This window comes from Lipophrys pholis (assembly GCF_963383615.2).
Source record: "Lipophrys pholis genome assembly, chromosome: 15".
Classification (NCBI taxonomy): Eukaryota; Metazoa; Chordata; class Actinopteri; order Blenniiformes; family Blenniidae; genus Lipophrys; species Lipophrys pholis.
Genome location: NC_137642.1, coordinates 23,057,037 through 23,079,247, shown reverse-complemented (window position 1 = coordinate 23,079,247; position 22,211 = coordinate 23,057,037). Strand labels below are relative to the sequence as shown.

At 42.6% G+C, this 22,211-nt stretch overlaps 2 protein-coding genes across 6 annotated transcripts; one reads left to right on the top strand and one right to left on the bottom strand.

The window, feature by feature from the left end:
• The first annotated feature begins 212 nt into the window (after positions 1 to 212).
• Positions 213 to 9,322, top strand: ppp4r3b (protein phosphatase 4, regulatory subunit 3B). 3 transcript variants are annotated; one of them, XR_013936025.1, is made up of 16 exons: positions 213 to 636; positions 1,101 to 1,156; positions 2,766 to 2,864; positions 2,960 to 3,583; positions 4,095 to 4,172; positions 4,495 to 4,611; positions 4,704 to 4,820; positions 4,932 to 5,063; positions 5,585 to 5,687; positions 5,770 to 5,811; positions 5,969 to 6,127; positions 6,212 to 6,381; positions 6,468 to 6,607; positions 7,056 to 7,201; positions 7,304 to 7,761; positions 7,848 to 9,322. XR_013936025.1 is itself a non-coding variant. In XM_080481279.1 (16 exons), exons 1-16 carry the CDS (start codon positions 495 to 497, stop codon positions 7,950 to 7,952), a joined length of 2,370 nt encoding a protein of 789 aa, XP_080337405.1. In that variant the 5' UTR covers positions 213 to 494; the 3' UTR covers positions 7,953 to 9,322. The 3 variants fall into 3 exon arrangements, 2 of the variants coding, with proteins under 2 accessions (XP_080337405.1, XP_080337404.1); XM_080481279.1 differs by having other exon boundaries at positions 7,304 to 7,443; XM_080481278.1 differs by having other exon boundaries at positions 7,304 to 7,455.
• A 1,026-nt stretch (positions 9,323 to 10,348) lies between these two features.
• On the bottom strand, positions 10,349 to 20,853 carry cfap36 (cilia and flagella associated protein 36). 3 transcript variants are annotated; one of them, XM_080481282.1, is made up of 12 exons: positions 20,518 to 20,846; positions 20,051 to 20,115; positions 19,781 to 19,882; positions 18,173 to 18,287; positions 17,878 to 17,965; positions 15,861 to 16,020; positions 15,177 to 15,266; positions 14,738 to 14,822; positions 14,248 to 14,432; positions 13,946 to 14,110; positions 12,301 to 12,408; positions 10,349 to 11,387 (listed from the first exon to the last, which is right to left on the bottom strand). In XM_080481282.1, the coding sequence occupies exons 1-12, from the start codon at positions 20,621 to 20,623 to the stop codon at positions 11,304 to 11,306; spliced, it is 1,353 nt and encodes a 450-aa protein (XP_080337408.1). In that variant the 5' UTR covers positions 20,624 to 20,846; the 3' UTR covers positions 10,349 to 11,303. The 3 variants fall into 3 exon arrangements, with proteins under 3 accessions (XP_080337408.1, XP_080337409.1, XP_080337410.1); XM_080481283.1 differs by lacking the exon at positions 15,177 to 15,266 and having other exon boundaries at positions 20,518 to 20,740; XM_080481284.1 differs by lacking the exons at positions 12,301 to 12,408; positions 15,177 to 15,266 and having other exon boundaries at positions 10,352 to 11,387; positions 20,518 to 20,853.
• Between the last annotated feature and the right edge of the window lie 1,358 nt (positions 20,854 to 22,211).

Genomic DNA, 22,211 nt, shown 5'->3' with positions numbered 1-22,211 from the left:
GAGACCGTGTTTCCGTTAAACAACAATACATTTGAGAGAAATGAAGTAAGAGGAAAGACTCACCTGTGTCTGCGACTTGCAGGTGGCTGCTGTTACGCTTTTGGCCAATAGGCGGCGCAGTGAGCTCCAGGTGCTGCGCTGATTGGGCGATTCTGGCCGGGAGGCGGAGCCCCCGCGGCACTTTGCGCTTGATTGACGTCGAAGAAGAAAAAGAACACAAGATCGGATTACAAGATGGCGGCGTGTGGACGTTAGCTCGGAGGCCGCGCAGGAGTTGTTTTTACACTTTAACTCTTCGGCCCTTCTGTGTAATCCATTCACGCCTCCGAGCGGACTATGCCCTCAAAGTAGCTGCCGATACGTTTTAGAACTCGCCTCAGACGCGCATGGTTTGTAACATGCGGGAGAAAACAAAGTTAACAGGTCGAGGAAAACAGTAGACGGTGAGAGCCTGTTAGCAGCCCGCTAGCCTGCTAGCTCCCACTCCGTTCGCCATGTCGGACACTCGGCGGCGGGTGAAAGTGTACACGCTGAATGAGGACCGGCAGTGGGACGATCGGGGTACCGGACACGTCTCGTCGACATTCGTTGAACGGCTAAAGGGAATCTCGTTACTAGTCCGGGCCGAGTCGGACGGTAAGTTCTTCCTCACGCTACGTGGGCTAACATTAGCATGCTAACACTTATCTAACCTTCAGTTCACTACTTTCTCCTCGCGTATAATTTTATATTTCTGCTCATATTCTAGCAGCAATGGGCTAAAAGATCCAGACTGTAGGAGAAATTATAATTTGATTTGTCTCACGTCTAAAACCAGCAGAGTGTGGGTTAGCAGGTGTTAGCAGGCTCATTATAACGGGCGACGTGATGTCAGGAGCACGGGGCCCGTCAGTCTGCTCACAAAGCTACAAACTTCTGGAACAGCATCATTAAACCTTCAAAATTATCGCTGATGTTCATCTTAGAGAGGTCAGATCACATTGAACTGTTTCTCCTGCTGTTCAGACTTCACTTTTTATTGTAATAATTTGAGTATCCATATGGAATCATTATCTATAAATATTTGGTCTTATCTGAATTGGTGTATTTGTTTCTTTCAGGATCTTTATTGCTGGAATCGAAGATAAGCCCAAATACAGCATATCAGAAACAACAGGTATGTATTGATCTGAAGCTAAATGTGCCGAAGTTTATATAATCAAAGCTGTTTAAAACAAAGCTTTAAGGATTTGGAAACCAAGTTATTCTGTTAAAATGTATAAGTGTATGTGCTTGTATAGTCAGGCTAAGTGATAATTGGGTCTTTCTTCTTAATTCTTTATAAATGCTTGCTCATGAACCATCTCTTTAGAGTGAATCTCCAACTTTATCCACTTCTCAATCTTACTTGTTTTTTCACAATATGTTTATTGTCTCTCTTTTTACCCCTCCCCTAACAATCATAAACAGCATTAACATAATACTTTTATTTTTCCTGCTTAGGCCATGTGATTGGGAGCCTTTCGGTGTCAAAACAGACAATAGATGATACCCTTGTTAATGCTATATATACTATTTACAGTTCTCACACTGATCCAAACACTTTCCAACTGTTGTTAGATTAAACGAACCTGAGCAGCACTGACTGGCTGTTAACATGACTTTCGAGCAAGTACATACATTTAACAAAGGAGCAACAACAAATACAGAAGTACATGATTTTGGCAGTTGAACAAATGATGGCAGAAAACAAGCAACATCAGCAGCACATCTCCTTGATGGTGTGTGTGTGTGTGTGTGTGTGTGCGTACGTACGTGCATGCACAGTTTGTCCACTTGGTGTGGTTGGAACTGTTGTGGGGAGGCCTGCAGTGACACCCTGCCATGGGGCCCGGACACCGCCAACCCGTAATAACATAATACCTTTTACAAACTTGAAAATACACATACATTCACCTGCTCCACCTATTATTCCATCTTGACAAGGTCACTCGGTAAAGAGTAACAAGTTCAAGTAAAATAAAAAGTGAGATAATGATGTCACAGATGCTTGTAATCATAACATATGTATAATGTTTTCATCTGCAATGATGTTCATGTATGGTTCCCAAAGTTGGAGAAAAAAATTAAATAAAATTTGTTTGCTGTTGGTGGTATATTTCAAATCCTCCAAGTCCAATTCTCCTGGAAAGTTCATTGTCCACATTTTGTATTTTAATGTCGCACTTGAAACCAGATCAACGGGATAGGACAGGAACAGATCTGTTTTTCACACTGTTAACATGTTGTCATCACCCATATGTGGAAATGAATCTGTTGTGATTAAAAAATATAGGCATGTCTGACAATGAGACTGATCGGATACACATTTATAGCCACATTGGACATTTATGTACTAAAACGTTCATGATTGTGAAGGGATAGCATTATAGTCATTGTGGTGATTGAGTGCAGAAAGTAGAAATATCTTGTCAGATTGACCAAAAAAAAAACCCGATTGCCAGATCATATCAGATCTTTACTTACAGTTATATGATAATGCAGTTGGTGTGCACAATACAGCAATAAAGTTGTAGTGTTTAACTTAAACTGTTGAATTATCAGTTTCTGTTATTATTCATTCTAAGGAAATGTTTTGCATAAGGTCCACCAACATGTGCTGTCTGATTCGTTTCTTTCGAAGTGTATTCTGAATATCTGACCTTGGTGTTTGAATGCTTGCGAGTCATGATGGTGAAATCCTCTCTTACCTTTGGGTAAAGTTTGTTTTTATTCCTCTCTTTCAGGACACACTGATTGTATGGTCAGAGGCAGATAACTATGACCTTGCCCTCAGTTTCCAGGAGAAGGCAGGATGTGATGAGATCTGGGAGAAGATTTGTCAGGTAATGTCATGTTTAATTATGTAGATTCTACCATGTAGATGAGGACTGCTGACTGGTGTTTTCTCTCTTCTTGTTTTTTCCCCTATTTGATTCAGGTTCAAGGAAAGGACCCAGCTCTGGACATCACCCAGGACCCCATCGATGAGTCTGAGGAGGAGCGCTTCGAGGAGATCCCAGAGACGAGCCACCTGGTGGAGCTCCCTCCTTGTGAACTGAGTCGACTAGAGGAAATCGCAGACCTGGTCACCTCGGTCCTGTCGTCGCCCATCCGGAGGGAAAAACTGGCCCTGGCTCTGATGAGTGAGGGCTACATCAAGAAACTACTGGGTCTGTTCAGAGTATGTGAAGACCTGGACAACAGGGAAGGCCTCCATCACCTCTATGAGATTGTCCGGGGAGTCTTGTTCCTTAATAAAGCGGCCCTGTTCGAGGTCATGTTCTCTGACGACTGTATCATGGATGTGGTCGGCTGCCTGGAGTACGACCCGGCTTTGGTTCAGCCAAAACGGCACAGAGAGTTTCTGACCAAGACGGCAAAGTTTAAGGAGGTGATTCCCATCACGGACTCTGAGCTGCGTCAGAAAATCCACCAGACGTACCGAGTTCAGTACATCCAAGACATCATCCTGCCCACGCCGTCGGTCTTTGAAGAAAACTTTCTGTCCACACTCACCTCGTTCATCTTTTTCAATAAGGTGGAGATTGTCAGTATGTTACAGGTAAGAAGGATCGAACAAGTAAACTGCCATCAGACTGTTTCTCGATTAAAGATTATTCATTATAATTAACATATTTTCTCAAATCCACACTCGAGGTGCGACTCAATGTGTCAGGAATTTAAATGTTTGAATACAAAAGTTTGTTATGCAGTTCAGCCTTCACCAACACTGTTTATCATCATTCTCAATAATGGTGGTTACTTCTGTCTGTGGTTAATTAGAATACGTGTTTCACTTTGATGTTTTAAAAAAAGAAAAGACTCATTTGCGTAGCTTAATTTGTTTATTGTAATACTTGGCAATCTTTTTCTGATCCGAAGGTAAATCATGAGTGTTGGATTGTACTCGACACGCCTGTATCTTACATTTTTTCACTCTGGTTCCTGTTGCAGCAAAACTTGAGTCCAAGCAGCCCATTAGGTTTCCTCTTCCTCATTTAGTTAATTCTATACTTTCCTTTTTTTATTTCTCTGTTATCTTTTTTCCTTAACCTGGTTTTACTGTGCCACAGGAGGACGAGAAGTTCCTCACGGAGGTCTTTGCACAGCTCACAGATGACGCCACGGAGGACAGTAAAAGGAGAGAGCTGGTAAGTGAACTGGCTCCGAGGCAGATATTAAAACAAAAAAAAAAAACACCAATCTATAGAACAGGCGAGCTGACTGCATGAAAAGTCATCGCCATGAGAGTGAAACATGCTTAGTGTTGTTACATGAACCATTTGTACTGTAAAATCTACTATTTCTAATGGGTGATGTGTTGATTGGAGTTTTTAAAGTGATGAATATTGAACTGTTGGGGGAAAAAAAACTGAGCGAGTCTGTTGTGATATTTTTCATCAACCACTTTTAAATGTTTTAATGCTCAATAACCCTTTTATGATTCCTTTCTTTCTCTCGACCTCTTCTCAGGTGAACTTTGTCAAAGAATTCTGTGCTTTTTCACAAACGCTGCAGCCTCAAAACAGGGACGCTTTTTTCAAAACCCTGGCCAATCTCGGCATTTTACCGGCTCTTGAAATAGTCATGGTACGTTCTGGTTTTCCTGCCGTTGTGATTCTCTCTTGTTGGCGAAACGGTGGGACAGGTTGTTACGGCGTCTTTGTGTTCCTCTGATTCAGGGCATGGATGACCTGCAGGTGAGAGCTGCAGCGACCGACATCTTCTCCTACCTGGTGGAATTCAGCCCCTCCATGGTCCGAGAGTTTGTCATGCAGGAACCACAGCAGACGGACGACGTAAGCATCCAAACGTCATGTTGCACATTTCACGTGTGGAGCAGTAGCGTTGACTTCTGCTCCTCGCTGTATTCAAAGTGCATCGCGTTGATAGCGTCTTCTGTGTTTCAGGATGTTTTGCTGATCAATGTGGTGATAAAGCAGATGATCTGTGACTCCGACCCGGAGTTAGGAGGAGCTGTCCAGCTGATGGGTCTTCTCAGGACACTCATCGACCCTGAGAACATGCTGGCTTCCACCAACGTAAGAGAAACCCTCTGAGTTGATGCCATTTTTCAATAAGAGCACAGATTCTTTTTAATTCTTCGATCAGCAGTGAGCCTTCTCGAAGAAAGCTCTCTTGCAGAACAGATCGTCTTTGTCTTTCTACCCGCTGCTCGAGTGTTTGTACTCAGTTCCTCTTCACGCTTAAGCCTTTTGGCTCGTTCTCCTTCATTACCGGTGCTGGATCACTAAAGCGGAGTCATTTTGTGGTTTTAACTTAATTGTGAAATCTTGTCTCAACGCATTTAAAGTGGCTTTAGTGTGTGTTACACTCTGAGGAGCGAGACCCTCTATGCTGCACACAAACAATAGTTATAGATGCCTAAAAAGGAATGAGGCGGAAAGTTATATCTTACTAAGTTACTGTTAATCTTCATTGGCAGACACATTTTTCATAGCCTCCCTCCCTTGTTACCATTATAAGGCATCTGCTGGAGGTAATATTTCCCTTTTGTCCAATAAGTCCACATAATAGCCTCATGTTGTACATTTTCTTCCAGAAAACCGAGAAGACAGAGTTTCTGAGTTTTTTCTATAAGTACTGCATGCACGTCCTGACTGCCCCCCTGCTGGCCAACACTGCACACGACAAGAACTCGAAAGGTACGCTGGAGAAGTTGAACCACAGTATTTCAGTCTATATGGTGACAAAAGTTTGACTTTTGTTTTCTTTCTTGTCGTTCAGATCTGCAGGAAGGCTCCGCCAAAATCAACCCAGTCTGTCCAGGTGAGAGCACAACAGCCGACCGCTGGACAGTCAGAAATTCACTTCTTATTCGCTTGGCGTTCTGGTTTAGTGTTCCTCTTTGCAACCGCACTGGTTTGTGGGATGTTGTGTATCTGTTCTATACTGACATGCAGTGTTTTTGTTGTTGTTTATGTAGATAACTTCCAGACAGCGCAGCTTCTGGCTCTGATCCTGGAGCTCCTGACCTTCTGCGTGGAGCACCACACATATCACATCAAGACCTACATCATGAACAAGGACCTGCTCAGGAGAGTGCTGGTGCTCATGAACTCCAAGCACACCTTCCTTGCTCTTTGTAAGTCTCGTCTTTACAATTTGGATGCAAATGAAGCACGACATCTATAGATAGCTAAAGTTTTTGGTGTTTTTTTTCCTCAAGGTGCCCTGCGTTTCATGCGCCGAATCATCGGTCTGAAAGATGAATACTACAACCGCTACATCATCAAAGGGAACCTATTTGAGCCTGTCATTAATGCCCTGCTGGACAACGGCACCAGATACAACCTCCTCAACTCAGCCATCATCGAGCTCTTTGAGTTCATTAAAGTGGTGGGTGAACGTACAGAGCGTCTTCGTTTTGTGTGTGCGTGCACGTTTGTTTGTTCAAATTTCATGACTTTTATTATTATTTTCAGGAGGACGTCAAATCTCTCATAGCTCACATTGTGGACAACTTCTACAAGGCTCTCGAATCGATCGAGTACGTCCAGACGTTCAAGGGTCTGAAGGGGCGGTACGAGCAGGAGAAAGACAGACAGAGTCAGAGACTCAACAGGTCAGTGCACACACTCCACTCACGGTTTCAAATTACAAGATGATTGAGTGACTGATATTTTTTACAGGTGGAAAAGATAAGCTTAGTATTGTGTGTAATTTTGACAATATTGACTTTGCATGCTGTATTTTCCTCTTTGTAGTGTTTAGACTGAGAACACTGCTGAGTGAACACTGAGTGATAATTATTGTATTGACACATGTCACTGATTTTTAACTTCTTGTCACGAGACACGGAGGGTACATACACTATACTATAGTTCTTCTGCAGTTAAATCGATTTGACCTGTTCTCCGGTACTAGACTGTACTTTACTATAAGTCACTATTTTTATTTTTTTATTGCACATATATATGAAAATCTACACAAATGAGATCACAAAGAATATGTGATGGTTAAAAATGTACAGTGGGAACATGAGCTGCATAATTCCATTTCTCTTCCCGTAGATATCGCAGGGACGCGCGGTCGTTGGACGAGGACGAAGAGCAGTGGTTCAACGACGAAGATGATGAAGACGACAGTGAGGCGGTGGAGAAGAGGATGGAGGACGATTTTCCTGACAGCTACGGCAAGTACATGGAAGCCAAAAAAGGTAAGCTTGAACCGGCAGTGTAGTCGTCGCCGTCGTCACTGAAGCGTTTCCCCCCACACACACACACACCATGCCCTTTTCACGCTCGGCCTGTTCCCGCAGGAGCCGCCAACGGAGCGAACGGTGCCAACAACAACGGGAAGGCTGCCGCGATCCCCGCCACCTCTCCCACCGTCACTCCAAACAACAGCTCAGCTTCCTCCGTTAAAACAGTCCCTCTGCCCGCCACGCCCGTAGTCAAGGTAACCATCGAGGTGGGAGCGTGAGAACGTTTTGACACTGTTTTGGGGGTGGGGGGGGTACGTGCACACTGTGATAGTGAAACAAAGGTCTCATTATCTTTTATTCATCGGTAAATCAAGATCACATCTTGAGTGTTTTCCTAAAGGTGCATAACATCTGTACGACTTCAGCAATTGCGTGTAGCTGCCATCATAGATTTCAATTTGTTTTATTCCATAATTGCTTTGAATGTGATTTACTAGTTCAACACAACAGAAATCCCACATTGCATTTATTTCAAATTTTCATTTCATTTTCATGCAAATATTGTGATGGAGGTGAGTGTGACTCAAATGAACACACAATTCTTTTTTTATATTTGTGTGTTTGGATTCATAACGGACGTCGTTTTTGTCTCTCCCAGACTGCCCTCGTGGGTTTAGTGGACTATCCCGATGACGAGGACGAAGAAGAGGAAGACGAAGAGGAGGAGCAGTCTCCCAGGAAGCGACCTCGCCTCAGCTCTTAAGGATGACGTGTCCTCTGTTCGGTCGCGGACGGACAGCGAGTCCGTCCCATCCGCCCTCTCCTCTGGTCCTTGGCCTGCCGGCGCCGCCCGTCGGTCTCACGGAGGAGACGGGACAAGATGAGCTCCCACTTCCCTCCGTCTCTCCTGATCTCCTCTTTCCTCCCTCCGCGGAAGAAGAGCGAGACGTTCTCTTTCTGGAAAGATCAATCCACCTTCTCTCGCCTTTTGATTTCTCCTCCTTGTTTACCATCTGAAGATCTCCTCCTCACTCTCATCCTAGAGGCTGTGGGGAAAGTCACAGTGCCGGGGCAGCTCCCAGTTGGTTCTTTTTTCTTTTTTTTGTTACTTTTGTTCGCTGTTGCAGCAGTAGCGAGGAAGCTGTTCTCACCTGTTCCCCATCTGAACTCTACCTTCTTCCCCAAGAGCTCTGGAGGACGCCCGAACACAACCAGCCATTGTACAAACCGTTCAGCAGGCCAGTCAGGCTAGCGGGACTAGCCGTCATAGTTGTCATAGAAAGCTTGACTGGCTGAAGCCGCGTGCTCGCCGGCCTGCCACGGAATGACCCGTCGGACCGAAGGACCTCGGGATGAAAACGAGACGGGGGTGGACGATGCTTCGATCTAGAGGAGCAGGACTCAAAACCTTCAAAAGCCATGGCGTCCGTTTAGTCCAGGCACACACAAACCACACGTCGTTTCACACGCAGGACTGCGTTAGCCAGGAGACCTGTATTTCATGACTTTGATAAAAAGTACTGTACAGATGTTTGTTTCTTTTCTTTTTAATCATTTGCCCTGATATGATTTTTTTTTTTTTTTTTTTAAGTGAAGAGAGATACCAACCTGCCTGTGTAGTTAGTTTTTTGTTGTTGTTGCACAAAAAGGTGGGGTCAGTCAAATACGTTTATTTCTGTGTAAAGAATGCAGAAACGTCACAAATGCTGGTTTTGAGAAAAAAAAATTTAAACCTGTAGTAAAATAATTTTTGCAGCCAAAATTGGAAGGATGTCTGGACTTTTGTACCCAATTTGCTTTCAATGAATTCAGTGGCCTCTTGAAGCGCTCGGCAGCCCGAAGTTTAAACTTCTGGTGAACCTGAGAGGTGTTGGTGTGCTTTCAAGTAGTACTGAGCGCACTCCCGACTGAATCAGTTTTAAGTTGCATCGGATATGAAAAGCCACCTCATCTGCTCTGCTACATTTTCCAACAATTCAAAGGGTTCATCTCCAGTTCCACGTTTCAGTGCATCTCCTCTCCTGATCTCGACACAAGCACACCGGGTGGCGGATGAGGAGGATTAGGAAAGGAGAAGGAAAAAAAAAAAAAGCCCAGCGTGCTTTTCAGGAGTTGAATAACCCGAGTGGTGAATCGTCTCTTCCTCTCATCGGTGACCGTTTCTGCCCCCCACGTCCCTCCCCCGATGAATTTGTACTAAGTGCATTTACTACCACTATCCACTCTAACATTTGTATGAATTTATTTGATAAGTTTTGAAATTAAATGTGACCCTGACATTGAATTTGTGAACTTTGATTTGAGGAGCTACCGCAGCAAAACGTCTCGAGCAGGGGTGTCAAACGTAAGGCCCGCGGGGCCAGAAAAGAAAATTGTGAAAAATTAAAAGGCTGGATTTTTTTATTTTATTTTTTCAGGTTTAAGAGTAGCAGACAACACTTAATACCTGAGCTGAGGTATCGGTGACGCTGAACTGAAAGGGAGCTGCTAATGTTAATCAAACTCGTGCTGTCGGGATGAGTTTATAAAAAAACATGCAAAATGCAACAGCTATAGGAGAAAGTTTTTGAACATTTCACTGTATTTTGCACTACAAAGTGTCTGTAAAATTAGTTTTGTCTTGAGATTGCACTCCTTATTAGTCATATATTTTTACTTTTCTGAAAAGTTACATTTCCATCATCTGTACGCTGCACTACGACAAAAGTTGAGATTTAAAAGTTAATTTGGCAGTATTCCAGCAATTCTGCGCACTTCAGATGAAATTGGACTGCGCGGCTCCTGAACTAAGATGAGTTTGACGCCCCCGCTCTTGAGCAATGTTTCAGCCTGCAAGAGACGCGAGTATTCCGCAGGCTGTTTTCCTTAAAATACTGATCTGGCTGAACACGCTCCATCTGCAGTCTTGGGACTGTGGGCGGTACCCGGAGAAGATCCACACTGCAACTCAACTCATTCACATTTGTAACAAAGTAACTCTTCATATTACTTTGTACCTTAAAGTAGCTGATGTTTAAAAAAAAAAAAAAAAAAAAGCCTGTTGAGTGCACACATGCTTGAATCTGACAAGATCACCACACGGGATACACAGTATTAATACTTTACTGTCTTTTGATTTAAAGAAAAAAGCAACTATCTCTACATTTAATGTGGAGTCTTGCTGGTTTCTATAAAACGATTTATTAAACAGCATACATGATAATATTACATAGAAACTGGTGCATCATGATTGCTGCGGTGAAGATAAATACTGCGACGAACTGTCTTCTTGGCCCCTTTATATGAACAGCCGACGTTCATCTTCACGTCTTCTGCAGCGTTTTCCTCGAGCTGCTGATCCGTGCACCAGCAGTGGGGTAAAAAGCCCCCCACCCCACCCCCCACACACACACACTATCATTAACACTTGTGACGCCCTCGGATCAGCCGTGATCCATCATTACTACTGAGAGCGGAGTAAACAGTCCCACTGTGTCCAAAATCAGTCCTCGCTACACAACAACCGACCCCAGTTTAACTGGCAGAAGGTCAAAAGTCAGGATTTCAGTATTCCGGCTAACTGGTGTTGTGTTGCATCACTGCAATCTATTTTCTGCCCGCAAAGTATAAACAGTTAAAGAAAAATATAAGATGATAATCTGACTTTTAATAATGAAACCTGCATTATGTACCCCCCCCCCCTAAAAAAAAAAAAAAAAAAAAAAAAGTCACATTTTTCACATTTAAAAATATCTTTGCATAACAATGACTAAAAACAGGAGGAACAATCAAATTCATTCACTGCTCCACTAGATACAGAACTTGCATTACTCCTAATTTGGGAAGTGTTCAGGGCACTACAGTTATATTCTGATCTAATGAACTCTAAAAGTAAGTTACTGGTTTGAAAGAAAAAAAGTGACTTTGGACAGAGCAAGAAAACTTAGGGGGAAAAGCTTAAAGCCGTGTGTGTGTGTGTGTGTGTATGTGTGTGTGTGTGTGTGTGTAGCAGCAGCACAGCTTAACTCTGTAGACATCAATGGAACAGACGGCAGGAGAAGGAAGATCCCGTGTTTCGTGGGGAGGAGAAAGAACGAAGGAAGCCGGTGTGAATATTGCAAGTTGGAGGAGGAAGTTATTTCTTGATGACTTCCTCTTTCAGTTTGTCCGCCAGGTGTTTTCTCTTCTGAAGCCTCTTTCTCTCCTCAGCTGATATTTCCTGAGTAAACACAGCGGAGCAGGTTAATAATCACCCACCGGGGGCACAGATGGAACAAAAGTGGCGAGAAACACGACTGAACACGCGTGCTGATGCTCTAAAAGACACACGTGCTATAAAACGAAAAGTTATGTTAATAAACCGATTTTGGTGCCACATATGTAACTGACATTGGCGACAAATTGGACAAATCTTTTCTGTGAAGGCAAACAGATGATCTTTACTGATGTTTGGTGGATCTGATGATTTAAATATAAAGAAAACAAGGCGTATTAGCGATGTTTGAATGCTGAATGTGGAGAACCGTAAACATCCTCTCCGCTCTAAGAAGAGCTAAAGAAAAGCGGTTTAGCATTAGCAGAGAAAATTGGGCATCATTTTTCAACTGACGCTCATCCCACAAACCGCATCTTCCTTACGAATGTGGCACCATGCAAAGGTGAAATAATCGGGTTTTCCAAAGTTGTGCAATCAAGCCCAGAATAAATTTAAGTTTTCTCATGTAAATCAAATAAGACGCGTTGTCACTAAACTTTAAAAAGATTCTTCCTGCACGACTGCCCCTTTTAATCGTCTACTCCCATGTGGAGTGAACACACGCACACCAATGGCGTCATGCTTACAACAGAGAAATCAGTTTTCTCTCCCAGAGCTGTGGTAATATGATTAATTTCTTTACTAATTCTCAGGTGGTTCTCGACAAAAAATCATCTGAACAGAACTTTTATAGTCCCACTCTCACAGCTGAACAAACAGACTTTCTCTCTCATTTCTCTAAAATCTAAAGAATATTTAATGAGCTTTTAGTACACGATTCCATTCTGATGTCTCAAGTATCAATGCTTTTGCACTTCGTTTGATACAAACAGTGGCCAACAGGGGGAGCACTACGCTATGGGAGGCAGCTGATCACCTTCTGTTTGGGCGGGTTAGCAGAGTGCTGAGCAGGAGGAACAACAGGAGCAGCAGAAGGAGGTGAGGGGGAACACACCCCGTTCCTCTGTAACTGCCTCACTGCCTCCTGACATGCATGCAACCAGAAAACCAGCGAGGGGAAATGAAACAGAAAGAAAAAAAACAGGAGCGGGTTAAATAAAATGTTGGTTTTCGAGAAGAAATAAACACAGAAGAAACGTGTTGGGAAAGTAAGTGTGATGCTGGAACACAGCGTGTGAATCAATACAATCAATACTCCTGAAAGACTGTTTGAGGTTGTATAAAGTTGAGAAGGAAAGATGGAAGTTTGTTTCAGGATCACAGAGACACTTTAAACATTTTGAGCCAACGTGTGATATCGAAACTCTCGCTTGTACAACTGCTGGGATCTAAAATGTGAAAGTACAGCGCAGAGTGCTGAGTTAACCCCTCAGAGTTCACTTACCGAAATGATTTGTATTGTAGTATATTTAAATTTATATTTGTTTACATGATCATCGCTCATTCACCTTTGTAGCAGTTGGACAGAATTACTCAGTCAGTGTCATGTCTTAAAAATCACTTTTAATGTGAAAATCACCCTGAAGTTCTTTTAAAGTTTAGTGCCGGTATCTGAGAATGTAATGTGCTATTTGCATCAATCCTTCCTAAATATCAGCGTGAAACTGGACGATATGTGTGTAACTTGCATTAGTTTCGTGGGCTTTTGGTATGTATATCAGCAAATATGGTGTCGGCAGGGAAACAGTAGTGCTTTTGTTATGATGACAAATGTGAAGAAGAAGAAGTGTCATTCATCTACCTGACTCTCACACTTTCTCATATCTCATCATTCTTTAGAAACCCTGTCAGTTTGTTTTAAGCTACAGAAATGAAAGACTTAAGTTACTAAATATGGACACTTGCCCGATCAAAGATTAAATCAGGTTTTTTTAAAAAAAACACCATTACATGTAGATATAATAAAATCAGATGATAGAAATTATGAGATTTATTTGAAAGCCTTTGAAGTCCTACTATATATTGGGTCATTTGGCCTAAAGAGGATTCATTAGATATACTTAGCATATCTTGTCATGGGGTTTTTTCCCACATTTTTTCTTCCCACAGTCCAAAAAACATGCATGTGAGGTCAACTGGTGACTGGAAGTTGTTCATGAGTGTGAATGTGGTTGTCTGTCTCTCTGGCGTCCTCTCCAGTGTGTATGTTGCCTCGAGCTGGGATCAGTCCTGCAAACTGGTTAGAGGAGTTCAGATGGACGGAGAAGTGTAATGCAGTCTCATCGTTTAACACATTCAGAGAACACTACAAAAGTGACACCGGGAATTTCATCACTTTACAATTATTACTTTTGCAGGAACAAGAGAAAAGCGACTCAATGCACGTTGGATTTTTATGGTGGGACATCTGGCTGCCAGACACTCAGAGACCGTCTCCCAAATGTATGAACGAGTTCAAAAATCTGCAGAACTCATTCCGATCTGCATGTCGGATGTGAGAAGTGTGAACGCAGCCTTGAAGTTGGTATTTCAGACCTATGTATGATGCCAGCGAAGCTCCAGCTGTGAGATGAGAGACCCTGAGCTCTTTGTGAGTGGCGGCGGGGCTGCGGGGGGCTTACCGGGGTGCTGGTGGGGGTTGGCGTGGGGCTGCTGGGGGCCTCCTCCGGTTTGGTCGTCTGCTTGGTTTTCTGCTGCTCTTTCCTCAGAGCGTGCAGCTTGTCGCGCTGCTGGCGCAGGTACGCCGCCCTCTGCAGGAGCTGCTCCTGCTGGGACGCTGACAGCTCCTGCGGGGAAGAGGAGGAAGAGGAGGAAGAGGGGGTGAAGGTCAGCCGAGGAAGCGCAGCGGCGGCTGATTGTGTTCACACTCTTGGCAGAGCGTGAGATCTCAAACATAAACGTGTTCCCCTGCACGCAGACTTACAGTGTAGGGCTTCGAGAAGCCGGCCTCCCTGTGCGCCTCCTCCAGCCACGACTCAGCAGGAGTCTGACTGCCGACGCCGCTCTGCTCTTTGGCTTGAGAGCTGCCGCTGAGAGACGGCTCGCCGGGCTTTACCGGAGCTCTCACCGCTGGAAGGACTCTGGACTCTACGCCGTTACTGCTGCAATCTAAAACAAAGTTCGCGTCATTACAAATATCTTTCTTTAATCTATAGGAAGTTCGAGTCATTACAAATATCTTTCTTTAATCTATAGGAAAGGCAAATTATTGCGACTCGTGTTTGCCAGAGCCGAGGCTTCCTTTTAATGCCAATAACGTAACGACAAGTTTTGTGACTTCTAATTTGGTCTTTAACAGTACTTATGTATTTTTTAACACTTGGCCAGGCCTCGTTCACAAAAGAAGTCATTATCTGAAGGAGACTTAGTGGTAAAATGAAATGACTTGACTGCTTCCTCCACCTCTCGGTTACCTGCTGTGGCTTTCTTAGCTGCGCTTCTCTCGTCTCCAGCTCCGGTCGCAGCTGTCTTGTTCGCCGGTTTACTCTCCGGGCTGACCTGGAGGAAAGGACCCACAAGTACAAATGGGTTTCACAACATTCGAAGACACTGTGTCTTACCTAATCATTGGTGATGAGTGAAATACAGGAGACACTGCAACTGTTTGAGCAAATAAACAACTGAGGCTTCAGAACTACAAAGCTGCAATCTGGGCTAAGTAACTGACAAGGCACTACGAGTCCTCGGGATGCATTGATACACTGGTTTAAAATGTTACGGAACACAAAAATAATAACATTTCCTCAGTTTAAAATTTTGCCTTGGCGTTAGCTACTGTTAGATTCAGTGCTTTCAATGCATCCTGTGGACTGACAGTTAATCAAAATGATACTACCTCTACAGTTTAGTTACCAGTTTAACTTCTGTAGGAGTGTTTCCATTCACTAGTGGGCTGTGGTGACCGTTAGTGCAACTGGCACCCCCTTTCCCCTCTGCTTTGGCCTTTAAATGAAATAAATATCACATTTGAGACGATGTCAGGTCATACAGGGGCCTTTAAAGGTGCTGCGTGTTAGATTGACCCACTACATCCTCTTGTGGTAGAAAGTGGGATTACACATATTTTGATCTTGAGGTTTAATACACAAAGAAGAATTTCAAGTACTTATTCATGCTTGAAGCTAAACAAGCTGGCAAATTGTACCTTTAACCCTTTATAGGGTTCTCTTAGAAGTACTACATTTTCAACCCGGTGGAGGATGAATCAGTGAATCTCTCTATTGTAACTTCAAAGTTAAAATGTGCCCTTTTATTGAGTTTGAAAGAGTAAAACAAGTTAAAATCACACTTATTTGAAAAATTTATACTAAAAAAGAAGATGGCAAGCGGTGCATTTCTTATCGTGCTATTACATTATCAAACACTGCAGTATAGGGTTGTACATTTTGCCACATTTAAATTTAGATATCCCAATGAGAAGTTTAAAGCAGCAATGTTACAATTGCTTCATAACTTTGCCAAAACTTACTCAAGCCAGTGTTTACAAGCTTGCCGAGTCTGGCATGCGGACAGCTCTTACAGCTCGCGATGCCTCACCTTGGCAGAGTTGCTGTGTTGGCTCGGGGCAGACGTGGCATTCTGGGATTCACCACCTTCCATCATTGGCTTATCAGAGCAGCTGCTGGACGTGGAACCAACTTCCTCCTCAAACAGCAGCTTCCTGGACATTTCCTCATCGTACTCCTCTTTGGACTTTCTGCAAAGAGGATAAATATATATATATATGTGTGTGTGTGTGTGTATATATACACACCACAGCAACAAGGTGTTGTGTTGAACTCACAGTATGTTTAATAGTTCAGGTGAGATAAGAGCCTGATAATCTACAGGTAAGCAGGTTCTAGTGTCCATTCAGCTGTCGGTAGACAGGACAGATAAATTAGTAGAAACTCGGATAGGACCAGCGATTCCCATGTGATTCACACGCTCTGCCCTTGGTTTCCTAAAGGTATCACCGTCACTGGGACACAACACTCCGCAGATCCTTTAATTTGATTTATGTAATATACTTCGCCTCGGTGAGGATAGCCACACAGCATTCACAACAAAATCAACAGAGACTAAAACTTAACAGAAGGGGGTGAAAACTGATTGGAAATCAGTGCATTTAGACTTGTATTGAGGTGTTCAGCAGATGTTAAATATGATCAGTTTAACACAGACACAAAACATCACTGGACTTAACGAAAGTCCGTGTCGGGATTGAAAAACAAATAACTAATCATAGTGAACATGTTGCAGTTTACAGATAAATGCAATACAATGCAACTGCAGACTCATGACTTCCTCATGCTATGTGGAGCGGAATCCTGCATAAAGAAAGCATTTAATCAAGTATAAAAGTCACAAAACGAAGCCCAGAAGACAAAGGGGGAAACATTGTTTGGCCAGACGGATTTTTATTTATTTATTTTTGCTCAAAGTGTGATTGAGTAAAACCAGTGGTGATCGGCGAGGGAGCAGAAGTGGGCTACTCTTTCTACTCCCTCACAGAGCACCTTTAAGACAAAGGGGATCAAAATGCTATTTTTTCCGATTGCTTGTTGAGTGTCAATCCCTCCAACCTGAATTAGCTGGACCCTAAGGAGCTTAGCCGCGGTCTCATTAGCGTGGTGTGTTCTACATGGCCGGGCCGTCAATAGCAAAATCCCATTAGAGAGCGGGGATAGGAGCTTCGGCAGGCCTGAGCGCATAAGGGCGATGGATACATAGAAAGAAAGACTAAAATCACTGGAGTCACTGTCGCCAGGCTAAACGATTTATAGATTTGTGTCGGTACTCGTCAACAGAAAGAACCACGAGAGCAGCGTCACCAAACGAGCGCTCCGTAAAATGTGAAATGTAAAGACACCATCTGTGTTTCTACACTTTGTACAGTCCGAAATGTGCAGAAGGTTACAAACTCTTTGAGCTTTTGGGTTAAAATCTTCTTGCTTCCATCATTTGTTGCTGCATTGTTGAACTGATGGATTCTGAAAATGGTTTTTCTATTTAGCTTATATGATTAAATTTTTGTTTATTCCCTTTCTTGAAGTAATGAAAACTTGTTCCTCCACCCCGGGTGCGTTAGAAAGAGTGGCACAAACAGCAAAGCAGCACGATTATTTTTGGGAGGGGGAATCCCAAAATAATTGAAAAGAAAATACAAGCAATAAAAGCCATTTGATTCTACAAATATATTAAGATTTTAAAGTTATAATATCCTAGCTGACACCTTCTGTTAATATTTTTACAATATATAAAGTAATTAATATTTTCTGGGGACTGGTTTTCACTCTTGATTTGTTTACTCATTTCCTTAAGGCGAGTGTAAAAGACAACATTGTTCTGCTTGCGTACTGAAGCACGTAGTGGCGGATCGCCCCCTCAGATGGAGTGAAGCGAGACGTACGGTCAGACTTACGAAATCCAGGTCGCACAGACTGGCAGCTCATAAATGTCTAAGATTGATGAAATGACACGGTCTGTAGGAGCCAAAGGCCTTTAAAGGGAGCACCGTCTATCTATGAATATGTGTATAAGAAAGAAAGATCGAAAGATACAAGTGACTTACTTGAGAACCTCTTGTAAGATTTTCATCTCTTGCTCCTGCAGCTCCGTCATCACATCGGCACCATCAGTGAGACAATCTGGAAGAGCTCCTACACACACAAAATCCCTCTTCTGTAAACCAATAAATTCACTCAACATACTTTTTAATGAACCCTTTATATTTATAGAAAAGGTTCATTAAAACCTTTTTTGGTGGTTTCATGACTTTCCAACACTTAAACTGGTGGTGGTTGTGTATTGAGGAGTGAGAGAGGCTGGTTGTACAGGGTGGATGTAGGTGTGTTGGTCTGGCTTACCGTTTCTTTCCTTGATGACCCTGAGCGCCTGAAGCTGAAGCTCCATGTTCTTCTGGACCATCAGGGAGCGAAACATCTGGAAATCATCGGTCGCGAGAACTGGCTGGAACACCGGCTGAACAAGAAAAATAAAGAAAAACACTCGCAATGACATGCATATAATAACGAGAGATACTTTTTAAGCAAGGGCCTGCTATGAAGAAATGGACAATAAAACAACATGACAGATCGTCTTCTCTTAAGTTGAATTGTGCATTGCTTGGCCCAGCAAATCAGTTTAAGATCTTAATCTTTTCACACTTCATCTCATGAGCCATCCACTGGCCTTTGGTGGAGCAGAACAGGATGTATTTCCTGGTCAGCACTCAACTCAACTCAAGCCCCTGCAGATATTAGAGCAAGTCTACAAACACAGTGCTACTTACACTTAATCGTTGACATTAGCCTCCTGTCTCCAGTCAGAGGTCTTCTTTATCTAGGCTAATGCCAAGCAAGTCTTTCAGACCAACCTTTAATAAACGGACGGTCTGCTTAGCGGAGAGAAACTAGGTTACGAGCCTCTCAGTCATCCTGCTGAGCTTCTCGCTTTGCCTCCCTCATGATTCACCTTGTCTCATTGTGAGTGTCACTTATCACCAACGGTGTACAACTTAAGTTACATTCTGCTTTACAAGTACTGAACAGACTCCAGCATGGCTGCAAAACTACTTCTCAACCCTCCATAGGCCACTCAATTTATATGAGATATCCACCCTGAAAGTATAATTCTATACTTCAACACTTTCGAAGCAGTATGAACATATGTTGTTCCACACCTCACCCTCCCTCAAAGCTGCTGCAACATCTGGAATCTCTCCCACTGTGGGACCAACAGAGAAAACCGATATCTTGCAAAGTGGAGCGAAACTGACCAACATGACGCAGATTTCATAATTTCTAGTTTTCTGAATTGGCTTTAGTGTCCCTTAAGCAACTAATGTCCTCCAGTACAATGTATCTCAAAAACAGATTGATCGACACATACAGTGCTGATGTTGAAGTGCAGTGTTTCACATCTTAAATCTACTATTGTTAGTTTGGAAGAGAAACTAAAAAGATGCATGAGTCAACAAATATGGTCAGTTGTGTGATAAGTTAACCTAAAGTATGACCGCTAATAGGATCATATGTTCTTTTTATATTTTATTTACACAGAGTACTAAGTGATCATGCAAAGTGATGTTCCTACTAGATTGGTAACAATTAAAAATACTGTGAAAATTTCATCTATGTAATGCCGTTTCTCCATTTTGATCTTCACGTTAACCGCTTACGTATTTGTACAAAGGGTATGCACGGGTACAGCATGCAAACTCGACACAGAAAAGCCGGGCCCAGACTCAAACCAAACCCTTGTGAACGCTACACCACTGTGAGTCCAGGTGACAGAGTCACACCACAGATCTGCATCCAGTCAATTCATATTGGAAGAGACAGAAGCCGGTCACGTTAAACGCTGACGGGATAAGCCGTGGAATGAGTGGGGTTATGTACAAAGGTCCTAATTCTCCATTCGGAGGCGCTGGCAGGCTGACAGTAGTGTGCAAAGAGAGGCAGAGATTAACATACCTGCAGAGTTTTGGACTTGGCAAAAGGAGACGTGCAGGCATCCAGAAACTGCTGCTCGTTGACGCCAACCTCCTGCATGTAATGCTCCAACAGCTTCTCTACCTGCAAAAAAACCCAGCAGATCACAGCAGGCAAATGGGTCCAGTCAGCAACAACAAAAATAAATAAATGAATAAAACTAAACAAAGCATTGCGAGGGAAAGACTGCATTTTGGGAGCATGTGCCGCTTTCAGTTAGCATGTATAACTGAGACAAATGTCTGTACTCACCAAGTTCTTGTACTGCTGATGGATTTCTGTGTAGGATAACTTATTTTCATCTTCGTCATCAAAAACTGCGGGAAAATGAAGCATTATAACCGAACATACCATGGAAATTCAACTTTTCTGATGTGACAAATATCATAAGGTCCTTTGCCATTTAAAGTTAATCTGCAATAAAGGTGCATTTCCACCAGATATAGCAAATACTAACACATTTTAATGGGTGTAAATGTTTAAAAACAATGCAAAATTTAAAATAGTGAAAAACAATGTGCAGTATATTGATAACAATAAAGGGTTAGTGAGACTGATTGACTTTATAATACAACAACTTACCTCAACAACAACAACAACAACAACATGCAGTGTTTAGCAACTTTAGCTTAGCCGAGGAGCTAACGGTGCACACCTTCACACACTCCACACGTCCGGCTGAAACTGGACCCATGTTTTGTTTTTGTTTTGTCTCTTACCTGTGCATTTGTTCTCCATAAAATCAGTGACCGGGATGACCCACTCGGGACTGCCCAGGTAGCCCACGATGCTCTCCACCACCCACTCACTGTCATCCTCAGCCATGTTGGCCGCTCGCGCTCCGCTCGCTCACACAAACACGAGCGATGTTCGCCTTCGGGTCTCCGCTGCTACGACGCGGACTGGAGGGGAGAGACATCTGCTCTACCGTCCTCCATCTCAACGCGTCCCCATGAGCCCCGCGGGGGTCGCAATTCTTCTCCTGGTCAGACGGGATGGACGCTCCGGGGAGAAATGCGCAGTCATGAAACTGAGAGTCGACAGTGGTGACGCCTAATCGGTTGCTAAGGTAACCCCTACGTCATCCCGCTACTCCTTCGTAGCGCGTTCAGGTGCCGGTGTTACGTCGAGCTCTGCGTGACTGCTGAAAGAGCCCCAAGAGCGCTCGCTGCCTTTGCGTATGGGTGCCGTAGAGGACAAAAAGTATTTTTTTTAATTTAATATGTTTATGAATCTCAATCAATGAGATTAACCCTGTAAATGAGTACTTCTCAATAAGCAAAAATACAAAACGCAACACAATTATTGACAATTTGGAGATGTCAACCCAATTGTGGGATTAAAATATATTTTAAAACTTCAAGATTTTAAAGTCAGTTAGTTGTTCAATGTTTAAGTCTTTATTCTAACTGTACTCACTGGGTTTAGATCAAGCATTCAATATGTTTGTGTTTTCAGGTCCCGACTAAAGACCAAGCATAATTTTTTTTTGTTGGTTTTCTGTGCCCATAAATTTAATTTCCTATTGGATTTTGAAGAATTTGTAGTAATATTTTAACCTTAAGGTTAATTAGTTTTCTAAATGCAGTTAAAAAATATGTATATGTCACTTCCAAATCATGTTCACACAGTATGTTCCTGTAGAAACTTGGATTTTAATTTTCTGAGGCAGTGATCCGTCTATAGAGAATCTGGCCTCCTGTCAATGTGACGTAAAGTACAAAGGATTAAGTTTGAGGGTATGGGAGTTGGTCTGGGCTGTTTATTTGGAAAGTTGTACATGCAAAGGTTGATAGAAATGAATTATGATGATGAATTAGTCAGATCAGCAATGTGATCAATCATCAAAATCATGATATGAAATGATCATGATTTTTCAGATTATTTTTAATTTACTGATTTATTGAACCTGGAATTTTGAAAACTGCAATCATAATTTCCTCACAAAGACCAGAAAAGGACATTTGACACAGACAACACAAACAATTGCCCATAAATTAATTTTTTTTAAAAACTGCTCTTTAATCAAGTAATATTTTTACAGAGCGAAACTCAAGTCAACTTAAGTCTCTGCCTACAGTAGTAGTTTTCATTTTTTATGTGGCCGTTTGGGAAAACGAGTTGCTGTAGATCATCAACCTACACTATGGGTTCCTTTAATGAATAAATGAACAATACAACCAAGTGTAATCATTTCTGTCAAGGACAAGACTCAGTTTGGATGTAGAGAGAGGTTGTATTTTAAATCCTAGGTTCCAATAAAAAAAAGTTTTGGTGCAATTCTGGGTTCAGTTTTATTGTTAAGAGTAATTTCTATTGCTGCATCTATTGAAAGACAATGACACGACAAGCTGAGATACATATTTTTTATTAAGAGTAAAAAGTGAGTAACCATATGTTTCAGTATTGTGCA